This window comes from Drosophila virilis, chromosome 3 (genome assembly GCF_030788295.1).
Source record: "Drosophila virilis strain 15010-1051.87 chromosome 3, Dvir_AGI_RSII-ME, whole genome shotgun sequence".
NCBI classification, from domain to species: Eukaryota; Metazoa; Arthropoda; class Insecta; order Diptera; family Drosophilidae; genus Drosophila; species Drosophila virilis.
This window is the reverse complement of record NC_091545.1, coordinates 8,585,727-8,602,298: the sequence shown is the minus strand read 5'-3', so window position 1 is coordinate 8,602,298 and position 16,572 is coordinate 8,585,727. Positions and strand designations below refer to the sequence as shown.

Below are 16,572 nucleotides of genomic sequence, written 5' to 3'. Positions count from 1 at the left end.
TTTCTGCAGGAAACATCTCCCTTACTTATGCTGCGCTAAGCACTTGGCCGTTAAGTGGCCAATCATAATCATTAGCAACTCTTTTGTTTTGCGCTCGTTGCAGTCTATGCCACCTGCCACAACAGCAGCACCAGCGGCAACTGGACCGCCTGCAGTCGTGCATGTGGCCTGGGCATGGCCACAAGACAGACAAGCACCCATGCCGGCTGCCATCAATTGAGCAATTTACGGCTTTGCGAGAATCGCAGATGTGCCCAGGACAATAAGAAGACGAAGAGCAACAGCCACAGTAGGCTATTAACCGCTGAGCGCCAGCAGAACTTGGCCAGCAGCCAGCTGCATCAGCAGCATCAGCAGCATCATCAGCAGCGGGAGCGGGCCGGAGTACGTCAGAGGAACGGGCATGGGAAGGGGAATGGGTATGGGCATGGGAATGGGCTGGATATGCAACAGGAGCCCGCACATAGAATAAGAGTGAGTTGTGGCATTGCCAGTTGCGTCCGCCTGATGCGAGTGTTTCTTTGCCCCCACGCAGAAGGGTCACGAGTGCCGCAGCTTACAGCGCCTGGGCCCGGCGAGAATTCGACTGGGCGAGTGCGTCTCCCGCAAACTTTATCGACCGAAACTGTGCGGCAGCTGCCACAGGGGCACCAAATGCTGCATTCCGGCTGTTTCCACAACAATACAGGTGAGTTTTGCTGCTATTTTCAGATTTGAGCTGCCTGCAAGCGGGCTCTCGGGCGTGCTGCAGCCTTTGTGCGTGAAGAATGAAGCGCATTTTCTTAGATTTCCTTTTTGCCACTTTGTCACGTTTGCCGTGCTTTATTTTTTTTTAATTGCATTATTCAATTAAATTAGCGTTCATTTTAATGCAAGTCAGGCGAGGGCAATTAAAATGCAGCGCATTTTTATTTTACGAGCATAGGCCAACAGCTGGCCAGCTTAGGCTTATAATACCCTGTAAAATCAAAACTTGAGAAACGAGAAATGCACATGAGAAGCCAACCTTTGTTAAATAAACTAAGAGAAATTTAAAGTTACATTTTATATACAATTAATTAAGTACTTTAATTGATTGTTGTACTTAATGTTTATAGAGCATTTGACAGTCTGCTATATTAATGTGCTGCAGTTGTTGTTTTTGTTATTGCTTATTTGATTGCCTTTGCCTTTTGACCGTCTTTGGGTATTAATTAAAAAACGAATTGCATTAAAACGTCTATTTGCAATTGCAAGTGGTAGCTGCCGAAGACGGCCAAATGAAATATCAAGTGCTCAGGTGGCTGTCAAAATCGATTTAGCACCTGGCGCCCGATTGCTATATTGCGCTTTTCCCATTTATTAAACGTTAGCTCAGTCAACGGTTGTAGTTGGTTGCAGGATCGGAACTCTTGCCGTGATTTCGACTTGTTACATTTTCAACTTTTATTTTTGTTGTCATTTTTTCTCTTGCAGGTCGAGCTGCTGTGCCCCTTAAATGCCATTGATCCAATTAACTACGTACAAAAGCGAATACAACAGCAGCACAGGCAACAGGATCTGGCAGCTGAGGCGAGCTCTGAAGGTGAGAGTTGGCAGCCGGAAGGCCAGTTATGGGACACCATTGCCTTGGAGCCCATCGATCAGGAATTTCTGCAATCGCATCAAATACAAATCGAGAATAAATTCGTTGCCATCGAATGGATACTGAAATGTGAATGCAGCAAGAATGTGAGTACCAGGGGCGTGGGAGCAGTGCGATGCTGGAAGGGGTCTCCAGCTTAAGCGGATAGTAATATTTTCTGCTGTCATCGGCTGGGCCATAAGTCTGTTCATATTTTCGTACGTCCATATGGGCCTTCCATGCCAGCCAGGCAGCCTACTCAGCCATCGCCAACCCCTTGTCCTATGCCGCTTAACCGACCCCTGCTCCATTATCCACAGCAGCTGCACGAAAATTGCTTTCACTTGTCATTTTAATCGCATTTTTCTTGTTTTTCTTGTCTATAAGCGTTTTCCTTTGTTTCTCTACATACCCTCACCAGCGGATATGACGATATGTGTATTGCATTTCGCATTTCCGATATTATAAAAGTATATATATATATAGAGAAGTATATTTATCTTGATAAAAACTTATTCTTTTTCTAGGATGTAAGTCAAATTAAGTTTATTTTATATTTCTTAAGAAATCGAACCCCTATACGAGCAAGGTGTCTAAAACAACGCCTGAAGTAAAAGCTAAACCGGACGTGAAGAATTCAAAAATCCTTTAGCCTAAAGTAAACAATTGTTGGGCGAGATCCAGCCTCTGAGCATTAAATAATTTGAGCTTCAATTTTTGCTAGAGATCATATTTTGGGATCGGGAAATGAAAGAGGAAAATCATCAAAATTTGGAATATATATGATATAAGGCTCGAACAGAAAGAATCAAAAGTTCCAGAAATGAATCTAAAGTGAAGCGAAACGCGAATATGTTTTTTTTCTTATTTTTGCAATTCTTTTACCAAATGCTGTTTCTTTCCTCAGACAAAAGGAATACAATTAGAGCTGAATTGAATATCTATATTATTGTGCCTAAAATACTTCTTCTCTTGTTAAATACACAAACAGGCAGAATTAATGCTGAAGAGGCAATATTTGTTATACAAGCGTATTTAATATTCGTTGCTAAGAGATAGTTTTGCCTTTTTGGTTGAGTTTGTTTTTTTCCTTTGTATTTTACGTTCTATGCACAAATGTTTTGTTTTGCAAAAAAAATATTACTGCAATTTTTTTGTCGACTGTTTTGTGGGGACTATCTAAAAAATGGGGGTGTGGCAGCAACATGGGCCGGTATTCAGAGTCAGTCGCTCGTTTGTAGAGTTCGCACCCAGCTGTCTGTTGTGTTTTCCCATTATTTTGGCGTATTCATCTTGAATGCCTTTTCCCTTCACCATTGTTGTAGTTTTTGCTGTTGTTATTGCTGTTTCAGTTATTCCGTATTTGTATTTCTATTTGGCGAGTGCGAGTTCTGCAATTGCAATGATTGGATTTTTATGAATACATTCATCAAAGCGCTTTGCCACTGCGCCAACCGGCGACCGGCAACCACTGGCAACCACTGCCAGGCACATTGGTTTCCATACTTTTGGTACATGAATATTTTACTTGCATTCTTTTTTTTTATGCAGTGGGCTTCAGTTCATGTGTGTGTTTATCAGCGGTTTATATTGATGGCAACTGCAGCATGCGCTGTTATAAAGCTGGAAAATAAAGCGAGGATTATTAAATCAAGTTTGATTTTTAGCCCATTAAAAATTAGTTCTTTTTAAATAACTCAATCACGTATATTCAGGGAGAAAAAACACAATTTTGTGTAAAAAGAGAAGTTTATTATTGGAAAGAGCAGTCATTAGGCTGACTTGTGATGTAATTATTGCACGCTGTAGATATTTTTTTTACAAAATTTGCGGCTTAAATGTGATGTTGGGCACAAATTGGCAAAAAATCTGAAAATAAAATATGAGTAGGTAAATAAAATGATTGGGACCCAAGTAATTGTACTATAGGGAAAAGTCTTCCTCAGTAAATTTAAATTTCCAGCCAAACTAGTTTTGATACAAAATTGAGTTCATTTCGATTTTTGGCATGGTTGTTTAAATGTGATCTTTGCCCCAAAGAAATTTACTAAATATAAATCCATAAATCTACAGCAAATATGAATATATAAATCCAATGATTGGGCCCCAACTTATATTTGGCTAAATAAATTTTATTTTTAGTTCAAACTATTTTATAAAAGAGATTGGATTCGTTTTGGGTTTTGTCTCTCCTCTTTATTATTATTTTTCGGTTTGCTTTAAGGTTTGGTTTATAACAAAAAATTAAATGGAATATTGGGCTCGAGCAGCCCTTGTGCATAGAAATATATTATAAACTAGTTAGCAATTGTTTTGTCAAACTAAATATATATAATTGGAGATGTTGCGTGCTGCAGAATATTTAGCAATGTTTAAAGATAATAATACAACAGTTTATCTCATTAACACTTCTGAAAAGAGTGTTGATCTTATCAAAATACAAGAAATATGTATAAGAGATCGAGAGAGCGAGAGAGCGCTCGAAATTCGTCAACGTCAGCGATTAGCTACGCAAATATATGCGAGCAGCTCATTAGCCACGCGTTGCGCTCAACTCATTAGAGCGCAAAGTTGAGAGCTAAGCTGAGAGAGAAAGTGGCCCCGTGGGTCACCTGCGCTGAGGCACATTTCAGTCGCTGGCCGAGCGCTGAGCGGGTCAGACGTGTCAGGTGTGGGGTTACGCATATTGTCGCATAATGAGCGCCGCTTCCATACGCTCTCTGAGGAGAACCAAGCATACGGCTCGCATTGTGATTATTGGCGCGGGCACAGCGGGCATTGCGGCAGCTACACGACTTCTGGAGCAGGGTTTTAAGCATGTGCTGCTGCTGGAGGCCGAAGATCGGATAGGTGGACGCATTAATACCATACCCTTTGCGGACAATGTTGTCGATCTGGGCGCACAGTGGTGCCACGGCGAGCGGGATAATGCTGTGTACCAGCGTGTCAAGGACATGAATGTGTTAGAGGCCACCGAGGCGCACTACGAGACCTTCAGGTGTGTGCGCTCCAACAAGCAGGTGCTGCCGGATGACATTGCAAACAATCTGAAAGCCATCGCGTTTAATTCCATTCCGGAACGGCAAACAGAACTTGTCGATTTCCCGGGCTCGCTGGGCGACTATATAACCAAAAAGTATTGGCAAGAGGTGGGCAAGCTGCCGCCAATGAACCGCACCATAGCCGAGGAGTTTTTGGAGAACTTTCACAAGTTCGAGAGCTCCGTGGAGGCTGCAGATCATTTGTACGAGGTCTCGGGCCGCGGGCATTTGGAATACTGGCTCTGCGAGGGTGAGCTGCTGCTCAACTGGCGCGACAAGGGCTACAAGAGCTTCCTAAGACTACTGATGAATGCCAAGAAAGACGAACCCGAAGATCTGGGAGTGCTCAAGGGACATGTGCTACTCAATAAGCGCGTATCCGAGATTAACTATCAAGCAGCCGATGAAATAGTCATCCGTTGCTGGAACGGAGAAGTGCTGACAGCGGATCATGTCATCTGCACGGTGTCCTTGGGCGTCCTGAAGGAGCAGCATGCCAGCATGTTTGTGCCCGCCCTGCCAGAAGCCAAGGTGCGTGCCATCAAGGGACTCAAATTGGGCACCGTTGACAAGTTCTTTCTGGAGTACCCGGTGCCACCTTTGCCCGAAGACTGGCCCGGATTCTGTTGCCTTTGGCTGGAGGAAGATCTGCAGGAGCTGCGCGCCAGCGAACGCTTCTGGCTGGAGAGTGTCTTTGGATTCTATCCAGTGTCATACCAACCACGCCTGCTGCAGGGCTGGATCATTGGCGAACATGCCCGCTATATGGAGACGCTCACCGAGCAAGAGGTGCTCGACGGCTTGCTGTGGCTTTTCCGCAAATTCCTGCCCTTCGATGTACCCCAGCCACAGCACTTCCTGCGCACCCAATGGCATGCGAATCCCAATTTCCGTGGCAGCTACACCTTTCGCACTACCTATGCCGACGAGCTGCGCACCGGTGCCTGGGATCTGGAGGCGCCGCTGCTCGACGTTGCCGGCAAGCCAAGACTGCAGTTCGGCGGAGAGGCCTCACACAAACACTACTACTCGACGGTGCACGGCGCCGCGGAGACGGGTTGGCGGGAGGCGGATCGCCTGAATACCTATTATCGCTCGCGAACTGCCCAGTTATGAGGGTCTGATAAGCAACTGCCAACAAACCGCGCGTGTCAATAAAGGTGTTCAACAAATGCTGCTCTACTTCATTTTATGCCCGTTATAAGTCGAGTATTAGTTTAGATAATGATTAAAAATTATAAACAGCGTGACAAACACTTGCATTTGAAGTATTGCGAGATACTAGTGCACTCTTTAAAGGCAAACAAATGAGAACATTTAATGTCCAGAACTTTTGTATAGAACTATCTTCTATGTGAAATTTAAAGTCTAGAAAAGGAAGTTGCTTTCCATTGGGAATTTTCTGTCATCTGACTTATCAAACAGCACGAAAATTGTCCCTGCTTAAACAGAATGTTTTAAATCCACTCGTGGCAAAAGGTTTAAGCCCGAGTGGCAATGGCAAGCTGCTTGTGTGCGCATAGAAGGCATATTCATCTGAATGTGAAACAATTCCAGTGTTAGCCCATTTTAGCGTTTGACCCAAACATGTTGACCAACTCATTTGCAACGAGCAACCGCAGACAACAATGTAATTGCACTGTTATTACGGGCCACACACACGAGTGTGCTACGTACTTACTTCGGGGCGTGGCTGAGCACTTAACACATGCAAAGTCAAATAAGGACAAAAATGCAACTGCAAAAATCAGTTTGGCACATTCCGGCCCAGGCACACGAGTACACAAACAAATACCACAACGGCGGAGGCGGGGGAGAACCCGAAAAACCTGAGTGGGCCGCAATGGAAAATGTTTTAACCATTGCCGTCCCACTAGAGCGCCGCCCGACAATGTTGAAAATTCAAATTTATGCCACGCAGAGGCCGAAAGGCATTAGGAGTCCGGTTTCATGTATTTGCTTGTCCGCCTCCTGGTCATATCTGCTCGCAGATTACCCACACAGCTACCATTACATGTGCGACTTTCAAAGACAGCCACTCACCCATTCCCCTCACACTCGACTACCCGGCTAGTTGGCCACATCTGTTGTGGCTTTGACCCAGCCATTTGGCAGCAGTTGCTACGTTTTGTGTGTCCAGCCAGTCGAATACGTGTGACAATCAGAGGGTGGTCTAGCCCTTGTTTGTCCGGCAAGCTTCGGGTTCTGCTTCACGGGCAAAGCTTAGGCCCTAATCAGACCAAGAGGAAAACAGCCTGAATTATATTTTACCAAAATTTCTCATCTATTTTCTTAAACTTTGTAATTGTAATTTGTGTTAGAAACTGATCTAGTTGGTGTGTTCTTTTCACTCTAAGTGAAAACAACGACCATCAGATATTAATAATCCGAGGTGCTTCGGCTGTAGAACTCATTCAGCCGATCCGCCTCCCGCCAGCCCGTTTCTGTGGCGCCATGCACAGTCGAGTAGTGGCTCTTGCTGGAAGCCTCGCCGGCAAACTGTAATCTCGGCTTGCCGCACACATCGAGCAGAGGCGCCTCCAAGTCCCAGGGGCCGGTATGCAGCTCGTCCGCGTAAGTGCTGCGAAAGCTGTAGCTGCCACGAAAATTGGGATTTGAATGCCATTGGGTGCGCAGGAAGTGCTGTGGATGTGGCACATCGAAGGGCACAAATTTGCGGAAAAGCCACAGCAAGCCGTCGAGCACCTCCTGCTCGGTGCGCGTCTCCATATAGCGGGCATGTTCGCCAATAATCCAACCCTCCAGCAGGCGAGGCTGTTCCATTACCTTGTGGAATGCAAACACGCTCTCCAGCCAAAAATGTTCGCTGCCGCGCAGCTGCTTCAGATCCTCCTCCCTCCAAAGGAAATCAATACCAGCCCAGTTCGGTGGCAAGGGTTGCACGGCGAACTCCAAAAAGAACTTGTCAACGGAGCCCAACTTGAGTCCCTTGATGGCACGCACCTTGGCTTCTGGCAGGGCGGGCACAAACATGCTGGCATGCTGCTCCTTCAGGACGCCCAAGGACACAGTGCAGATGACATGATCCGCTGTCAATATTTCTCCATTCCAGCAACGCAACACCAGTTCATCAACTCCTGCCCAATTAATTTCGGATATGCGCTTATTCAGCTGGATCAGTCCATTGAGCATGCCAAGATCTTCGGGAAGATCCTCCTTGGCCTTCATGAGCAATCGGAGAAAAGTCTTGTATCCCTTATCGCGCCAATGGATTAACATGTCACCTTTGCATTCGACAAACTCCAAATGACTGCGCCCCGAGAGTTCAAACAGATGATCCGATCCCTCTGTGCCGCACTCGGCCTTTTTAAAGCTATCAAACATCTCCGCGGCCGTGCTGCGATCCACATTTGGCAGCTTGGCAACCTCTTGCCAGTACTTTTGGGTCAGGTAGTCGCCCATAGAACCATCGTATGCGTTGGTCCCGGCTGGCAGACAGTTCTCGGCCGTGGTTCTCAATAAGTTGGCCATTTCTTGCGGGACAATTTCCTTGTTAGAACGCAGAAACCGGAAAGTGTTCATGAAGTCGCCAGTTTTGGTCACCAAATCCAAATCCTTGACTCTCTGATAGACCACATTGTCTGCCTCGCCATGACACCACTGTGCACCCAGATCGATGACATTGTCCGCAAACGGAATGGTATTAATGCGTCCGCCAATGCGGTCCTCCGCCTCCATGAGGATGACATTCTTGAAGCCAAGCTCAAGGAGGCGTGTGGCAGCTGCAATGCCCGAGGGACCCGCTCCGATGACCACAATGCGAGCTGTTTGCTTGGTCGTGTTCAGAAAGCGAGCGGGCGCGGAAACTGGACAAGTGGTCATTGTACTAAGGGATCAGAGATGTTCTGGGATGATGGCTATAGCGACTGCTAAGCCCGCGCGAATGGAGCTTGTATTTATATGTTTGGATAGGTGGCTTGCTTTTGCGAAGGGCCACTCGGGTTAATTGGTTTTGGTTCTGTGGTTTCTATAATCAACAGCTACATATATATCTTTTTAAATATTACCCTTACTTTGACATTGAGCTTGCTAAAATGTTTTTTTTTTTTGTTTACCTTTTAATATTTAATTCTATCTTTTTAATATGTCATGCCTTAAAGCTTGCTTGAAACTAAATTGATAATGCTAGAAACGAGTACAGGGTGTCTCACAGTTGAGCACAGAATGTAATCAAATTGCAAATGTCTGAGAATCGCATTCCAGCTGTTGCTTGGTATTTAGTTTCTGCGTGGATAATAAATACTGCATCCCACTACATAGAAAAACCTTCGCAGTGGATTAATCAACAATATGTTCGCCAATTTTATTGCTTTACACTTATAACTTCCATATTTGAGCAGATTCTTGTTTATGTATACGTGACATTTGATAAGTTTCAAATTCAACTTGTGCTTCATTCTTGATTGTCGTTTCACCGACAATTATCGATAGCTAACAATCGGGTCACGCACATTTATATTTGAGAAATAACACAAATTAATTAAAACTTTATACGATTTTATTAGTTTACAAATAATAATTTCCATATTTGAGCATATTTCTGTTGCACATAAACTTTATTGACACCCAGACACAAGTTTCAAATTGAACTTGTGCTCAATTCTCGATTGTCGTCTAACCGATAATTATCGCTGCTTATAATCGACGTTTAACAATCGCGCCACGCCCATCTCATAACGCATTGCGGCTGTTGTAATAGTCATTGAGGCGATCGGCCTCACGCCAACCGGTTTCTGTGGCGCCATGCACACAGGAGAAGTGTGTCTTGTGTGTTGCCTCGCCAGCGAATTGGACGCGCGGCCTGCCGCCGGCATCGAGCAGTGGCGTCTCCAGGTCCCAGGGACCGGTGCGTAGCTCATCCGTGTAGGTGGTGCGCGAGCTATAGCTGCCACGGAAGTTGGGATTGGAATGCCATTGGGTGCGCACGATGTTCAGCGGTTGCGGCATGTCGAAGGGCAGGAACTTGCGGAAGAACCATTGTAGACCGTTGACCACTTCTTCTTCTGTTAGGGTCTCCATGTGGCGGGCGTGCTCGCCAATGATCCAGCCTTGCAGGAGGCGTGGCTGATGCAGAACGCGATGAAATCCGAAAACGCTCTCCAGCCAGAAGCGTTCGGTGCCGCGCAGCTCCTCCAGATCGGCCTCAAGCCACAAGAAATTGATGCCAACCCAATCTGGCGGCAAGGGCATCGCAGCGTACTCCAAGAAAAACTTATTCACGGTGCCCAGCTTAAGTCCCTTGATGGCGCGCACCTTGGGAGGAGGCAGCGCCGGCACAAACAGCTGCTCGTGGCACTCTTTGAGCACACCCAAGGACACCGTACAGATGACATGATCCGCGGTGAGCACCTCGCCATCCCAACAGCGCAGCAGCAGCTCATCGGCACCTGCCCAATTGATCTCAGTCAGGCGCTTGCTGAGCTGCACACGTCCGTTGAGCACGCCCAGATCTTCGGGCTGTTCCGGCTTGGCATTCATAAGCAGCTTCAGGAAGGTCCTGTAGCCCTTATCGCGCCAGTTGAGCAAAAATTCACCATCGCTTTTTTCAAATTCCAAGTGTGCACGTCTGGAGACCTCAAACAAATGATCCGAAGCCGTGAAGGAGCATCTTAACTTCTTCATGGTCTCCAGCATCTCTTGAGCGATTGTGCGATCCACGGCCGGCGACTTGGCCAGGATATGCCAATAGTTATTCGTTAGATGATCCCCCAGCGATCCGTTGCTTTCGTTGGGTCCCGTTGGCAACGCCATTTCTGCAGCTGCGCCCAGCACATAGGCCGTCTCGGCGGGCAGGATCTCCTTGTTGGAGCGAACAAAGTGCACCGCCTTCAGAACATCGCCAGTTCGGTCCAGAAGATTCAAGTCCTTGACGCGCTGATAGACCACATTGCCGCTCTCGCCATGGCACCATTGTGCGCCCTTGTCAATCACACTGTCCCCGAAGGGCACAGTATTAATGCGTCCGCCCACGCGATTCTCTGCCTCCAATAGCCTCACATTCTTGAAGCCCTGCTCCAGCAGCCGTGTGGCCGCGGCAATGCCCGAGACGCCGGCTCCAATGACAACTATGCGCGCCGTTTGCTTCGTCTTGTGCGAGCTCATGTTTTTTAGTGGAATATTTTTCGCGTGACGACTTGATAGGTTCTACGTTCAGCCACTGACTGAGGCTGAGCAGCAACAATCCAACTGATTTATATATATGATCTGAACTTAGCTCTCAATTAAAGCACGTTTCCCACATCATTGAGAGTTGCTCTCAGCTAATTATAGTTTTTGAACTTGCAGAGCTAGATTTTCTTGATTATTAAAATAGTGCAACAAGCTTCGATTACTATCAGCCATATAATTTTAAAAAATAGGTCAAGCCTTTAAATTCTTCAAGATCGACTGGTTTGAGATAGAAAATGATTCTACTTAGCATGATTCTTGTTGGGTATCTATATGTATAAAAATATGACTGATTGATAAGGTATTTTTAAAATTCCACCTAGAACTGTGGAAAATTGGCTCAAGCTTATTTCTACCTGCCATGGTGGAATATTTATATCAGAGATTGACTGCGTCAAATCTGAAGTAAAACTTTAATGTGAATTTATTTTGTTTTCTATCAAAATCAGTTTTGCTTTAAAATCAGTTTAAACAATCTACGTAAATTCACGTAATTTAACGAATTTAAATACATACATTCCGCTAAATTCACCCTCATTGGGATCAAAGTTTGTACGGATACAGTCAAATTTATGTCCTAGCTTGAGGTAGAAAACTGCGCCCGATCAAAGCCGGGTAACAACCGCATTATGTATATTATATTAATTAATATATATTATATTGAATTCTGCCTTTTATTGTTTTTATTTGTTATATATTTAATTATCTATACCCGTTTTAGCATGTTTGATGGATACAGTGCCTGCAAATCACACATGAATATAAATGCAATTAAAATGACGTATACAATTGACCTTGATTCGTATTGTTGTTACTAGCTTAATCAGTTTTAGTTGTTGCCATTATAATTGTTGTTGCTGCAATGTTCCCCAGCTAGCAAGCGGCACAGATTGTGGCATGTATTTGTTGTCAAGGCTAAGGTCAATGCTAGATAGAGAGTTTATGAATTCTAGTTTGATTTTTTCCATAAGAGTCTCTCTCTTCTGTGATTATGGTGCTGCTCTCAGCTTGTCTGATAAAAAATATTAAATGAAAACAATTATAATATATATATTTGATAGAATTAGTTCCAAGTGCACGAGTTATGATTATACTAATTGTGGTGTCAAGTATGTTATTTTTATGCAAGCCTTAATAGTTAATAATTTTCTTTCTTTCATCTCATATCAATCTGACGTTATTTTGCCTGACTTTTATCTTGGCTAAATTGTGGCAGTTTTACGCTTATCGGATATGGGTATTTTATTTCGTGCCTCTTGCCGAGCGCTTATCTCTTATCAGACCAAAATAGTCGCATTAAGACAAATGGTAACAAAAAGTAGTTAAAGTATTTCAAAATCGTATTGCTTTTATTATTGTTGCCCGTTGTCTTTGTTATTATTATGATTACGATTATGATTGTGGTTTGCCTTTATCATTGGCTCTCGTTTGCCTTTGCTGGCCACTTAGTTCGCTCGGGTTGGATTACTTGTGGTTTCTATCTTATCTGCAGTGGTTTTATTTGTGTGAATTTAGGCAATATTTGGCAAATGCAATTTAATCTTATTAATTAAATTACATAACCACAGAGCATTTAATATAAATTCGCTTATATTTCCCCCATAATAGTTTCTTATCATATGCTGTCTGTGCGTAATGTGACCTATACACAAATGATTAATACATAAAAGTTCTTAGTTCTAATTGCCCAAGTAAATTGCTGTCAGGCGGCAAACGTTTGTTATTTATTTAATTAATATAACAATTTCATAATTTATTTAAATGCTATTTAATTCACATATTTATGGAAGTTGTTGATAGCTGATTCACTTGGACAGCTGAAAACTAAGATCCGCGTTTTAATCTCAGGCTAGTTTATGGATCTTATATTATCTTTGCCAAATGCTATAAAAGCTGCTGCTAGTTTGGTGGATAGTTAATAGCTATTTCATATAGTAGACGAGGCTTTGAAAAAGTCAAATCCCAGAAAAAGATTGTTATTTAAAAAAAAAACATTATGAAATTTTTATTTATATAGGACTTGTGTTGACTATAATCGCCATACCTCTCTCTTGCAATTAAAATGCTTTACACAAATCGAAACAAATCCATATGGCAACAAAAATTCAATAGTTATAGGAAATATTCAATTTGTTGTTACGAAACATGAAAATTGAATAAATATTTAATTTGCATAAACTTACATAACATTTTCAACGCAATGTTCCCCTTTTCCCTATTTTGTGTACACAGTATTGCAGTGCTGACATGGGCGAGAGCAAAAACATAAACATTGCCACGAATACCACCAAACATGGTTACCACAATTACAACAACAACAAAAACAGCAACAAGAAGAAGCATGCACAGCAACAAAAACAACATTACCACGAAACTAATGGCCTACAAAATGAGTTGAACCCAAAACACGATGCGCTAGAGGATTTTGCTGGCTACGAAGCCGAGGAGCAGCAGGAGGAGCGACATGTGGCCAGCGATGAGGCAGAGCTTGTCGCCGACAATGTGAACAGTAAGGTTAGCAACGAGGAGACCTCCTCATCGGAACAACAGCCCGATATTATACCCTATCCGCTGAGCGTGGGCGAGACCAGCTGGAAAAGCGAAAAACTACGCAGACAGCAACAACAGCAACAACTGCAACAAGAGCGTTGGATTCGCACATAGCGTAAAATGAGACTTGAACATTTCCCAAGCAAGCGTTGAAAATTGATCAGTTGAGCGATAGAACTTAAGATTTGTACAGCATAGCGATATAAATGTATTTTGAATTATTGAAAAATTGAGATTAAGCTTGTAAAGAAAAACAAAAAAAAAACTAAAATAGTTGCTTGGGAAATGGTTTAGGATTTGAGCTAAATGAGCACTAAGTGTAAGTATGTGGATAATTATCAGATGAGGAAGAAAAAAACCAGAAATACAAAATACGAAATACCTAACAACAGACAGACAGGAAAATACTGGCAAACACTATGATTCTGTATTTTGTAATCTTTGAGACGTAAATAAATGAATAAATAAATCTTAAAATACGGCATTGATATGTATTTTTGCGAGCACATATACAGAAAAATTGCTTACAATAAAATTACAAAACTATCAAAATTGCAATTAACTATAAATGTTGGCAAAGCTATGTGAAAAACTGCCCGAAACAATAATCTAATTTTAATATATAGATGTACAATAAATGGCTTGCTTTTCGAGTGTATCCAAGCGTTATTTGATAGAAAGAAAAAAATGCTAAACAAAATAAAACAGAAGAGTTACATGTTTCAAATATAATTGTGCTATATACTCGCATATATCCAGATGCTTTGTAAGTGTATTAAAGACTCTGCTTGAAAAAAAAACACATCAGTTAAATGTACCAAGTATTAAACAGTTGAAATAGAGTATATATATGCGAACATTGGGGTAACAATATTTGACCCCACTGTGCTTAACTTAAAAGCCTAATTGCTCTCCAAAACATATCCCAACAAATATATCTCAACCGTGTGCTATAATTTATTGGTAAATTTAAAATTGAAAAAAAAAAGAAAATTAAAAAAAAAAAATAAAACACCAAAGCTTGTGCATACTCATAACCCATATCAATTGTATCGATGTAAGTTAATTACTAACTACAGAATCTTAGTTGAGGACACACTAAATATAAATATATATTAAAAAAAAAAACATTATGAAAGTTACAGAAATTTAATTAATTACTTGACGCTGTTAGACTACGCTGCCTTTGTTAAGCTTTCGATCCATTTATTCCATTGCTTTTGCCATTTGTCCATGCCCTTGGACTTCTCCTCATCCGTGAGCCCGCTGTACCGAATGGAACTGATTGCCAGGTGCTTCAGCAGCTTCAGATCTGCACTAAATGGCGCAATGCCCAGGAATGCAAAGTAAAAGTCATGTGTGAGGGGTGTGGCACGCCAGAAGGACGGATCATCGGATGCGATGACAATGGGCACATCATTCGCTATCAACATGGCAGCCGGATGATTGCGATAGTCCTGGCCCAGCTGCAGCACCTGATTCGACACTGGGCACACCTCAATGGCAATGTCCAGTTTCTTGACCATCTCAATGGCCACCGGATGCTTGACAATGGCATAGCCATGCCCGATGCGCTTCGTTCCGAGCAGTATGGCATCTATCAGATTCTCATCGATGGAGGTGCCGAACCAGTTCGTTTCGCCGCAATGAAAATAGAAGTTTATATCCTCGGGCATCTTGAGCAATGGCTCCACAAAATCAATCAGTGGACGCCCGAGCTCCTCTTGGCCCACCAAATCGAAGCCTGTCAAAAATGTGGGAAATTCTTTCTGCAATATGCATTTGGATTCAGGTACAGTATTTAAAGATTCCCTTTTTACTTACTTTAAGTGCAATACATTTCTGTACATACTCATCTACAACTTTTGGTTCGACGCCTCGCAGCGGCGCATAGATGAGCCTGGCACCAATAAAATCCGGATTGTTGGCCATGAAACGTTCCGTTTCGGATTTATATATAGCCACTGTGTCGGTCATCTTCAGAGGCGTTCCATCTAAGCAGTAGAGATCTGGTAGCAGGGACCTCAGCTCCAGATACTGCACACCGTCCGCATACATCTCCGTCAGGGCATTGTAGTAGTATTCAGCCCAGATGGGCGCGTAGAGCAGCAGTCCATCGAGCAGTATGAAAATGCTCATGAACTGGTTCCAGGCCTGATTGTTGGACAGAAAACTGGAGAACGGATACATGCTGAACCTGCTTTGCAGATACTTTTTCACATTCTCTTCACCGCGACGCTCACGGAAATCAGCCATTGGCTCCCAGTTGCACTCCTCCATTGCCTTCATTGTGGGCTTCGATTTGGAAAAACGAAATGCAATTGCCCGGCAGCCCTCGTCCGCGGTGCATATCCACAGATTCTCGCGGTAGGTGAGGCCAATGAGAAACTCGGTGCTGCAGAGTGCAGTATCATGGGCATGCAAGATACCGCCCTTGGGCATTGTCTTCAGCAGGCCAAATAGCGGCGATCTCTCCACCTTCTTGAGCACCTGAAATATGTGCTGGCCGGGAGTGAATTTGGACGGATTCAGAAAACCCTTCTCCAGCTCTTTGGACTTAGCTGTCATCAACACCTTATTGGCGGCCGACTCTTTATCCGTTAGCTGCATACTGTTGCCCAGACTGGAGGCACGCTCCATTTGGATCATAATGCTGCGCAGCGTGGAATATGCCTCCGGCGTAATGTCCCTCAGACTGCGGCTCATTGATAGGGGCTCGTACTTCTTGCCACATTTTGCCGTCTGACCCGACATATGGCGCAACGCTCGCATTAACAGGCCTGAGGACATTTTGGTACAAATTTTGTAGGCACTTTTCTTTTTTTTTTTAAATTTGTTACAATATTTGAGTTTAAACTGAAACTCGTGTTGAAACATTGCGCACATTTGTCAATGTGATGCACATTTGCCGGCGGCTCACGCATTTCCGCTTTAACACACGCATGCTTCGACACCCACCCACCCACACACACACACATACACACACATAGTCCATTCGACAACTATACGCGGACTTTATTAGTTATTTATGTGGATGGCTCTGGTTTTTAATGCCCGCGCGCCCTCAACACCACATTAAATGTGGCCGTGCCCAACATCAAATTGATGAGCCTGCCACCATTTTGCGCCCTTTAAGCATACACACACACACACACACGCAGATACATGGCCATCAATTTTATGGGCTCA

General features: G+C 43.6%; 5 protein-coding genes across 7 annotated transcripts in view; 2 read left to right on the top strand and 3 right to left on the bottom strand.

Moving 5' to 3' along the window:
* Ccn (cellular communication network factor protein Ccn) overlaps window positions 1-14,242 on the top strand; it is a 57,436-nt gene extending 43,194 nt beyond the window's left edge. For all 3 annotated transcript variants that reach the window (XM_002046774.4, XM_015175372.3, XM_032434296.2), the window contains exons 7-10: window positions 104-474; window positions 536-688; window positions 1,456-1,710; window positions 13,066-14,242. In XM_002046774.4, coding sequence (XP_002046810.2) covers window positions 104-474; window positions 536-688; window positions 1,456-1,710; window positions 13,066-13,497 — 1,211 coding nt within the window. In that variant the 3' untranslated portion in view covers window positions 13,498-14,242. The remainder of the gene's footprint in view (window positions 1-103; window positions 475-535; window positions 689-1,455; window positions 1,711-13,065) is intronic.
* On the top strand, window positions 4,236-5,816 carry LOC6623703 (spermine oxidase). The gene has a single exon (XM_002046773.4). The coding sequence runs from the start codon at window positions 4,300-4,302 to the stop codon at window positions 5,758-5,760; it is 1,461 nt and encodes a 486-aa protein (XP_002046809.1). The 5' UTR covers window positions 4,236-4,299; the 3' UTR covers window positions 5,761-5,816.
* Window positions 6,905-8,558, bottom strand: LOC6623698 (spermine oxidase). Its single transcript, XM_002046772.4, has one exon. The coding sequence runs from the start codon at window positions 8,485-8,487 to the stop codon at window positions 7,024-7,026; it is 1,464 nt and encodes a 487-aa protein (XP_002046808.1). The 5' UTR covers window positions 8,488-8,558; the 3' UTR covers window positions 6,905-7,023.
* LOC6623591 (spermine oxidase) lies at window positions 9,146-10,832 on the bottom strand. Its single transcript, XM_002046771.4, has one exon. The coding sequence runs from the start codon at window positions 10,765-10,767 to the stop codon at window positions 9,337-9,339; it is 1,431 nt and encodes a 476-aa protein (XP_002046807.1). The 5' UTR covers window positions 10,768-10,832; the 3' UTR covers window positions 9,146-9,336.
* A 224-nt stretch (window positions 14,243-14,466) lies between the features above and the next one.
* On the bottom strand, window positions 14,467-16,234 carry Adgf-B (Adenosine deaminase-related growth factor B). Its single transcript, XM_002046769.4, has 2 exons — window positions 15,208-16,234; window positions 14,467-15,152 (listed from the first exon to the last, which is right to left on the bottom strand). Exons 1-2 carry the CDS (start codon window positions 16,171-16,173, stop codon window positions 14,559-14,561), a joined length of 1,560 nt encoding a protein of 519 aa, XP_002046805.1. The 5' UTR covers window positions 16,174-16,234; the 3' UTR covers window positions 14,467-14,558.
* Window positions 16,235-16,572: the final 338 nt, after the last annotated feature.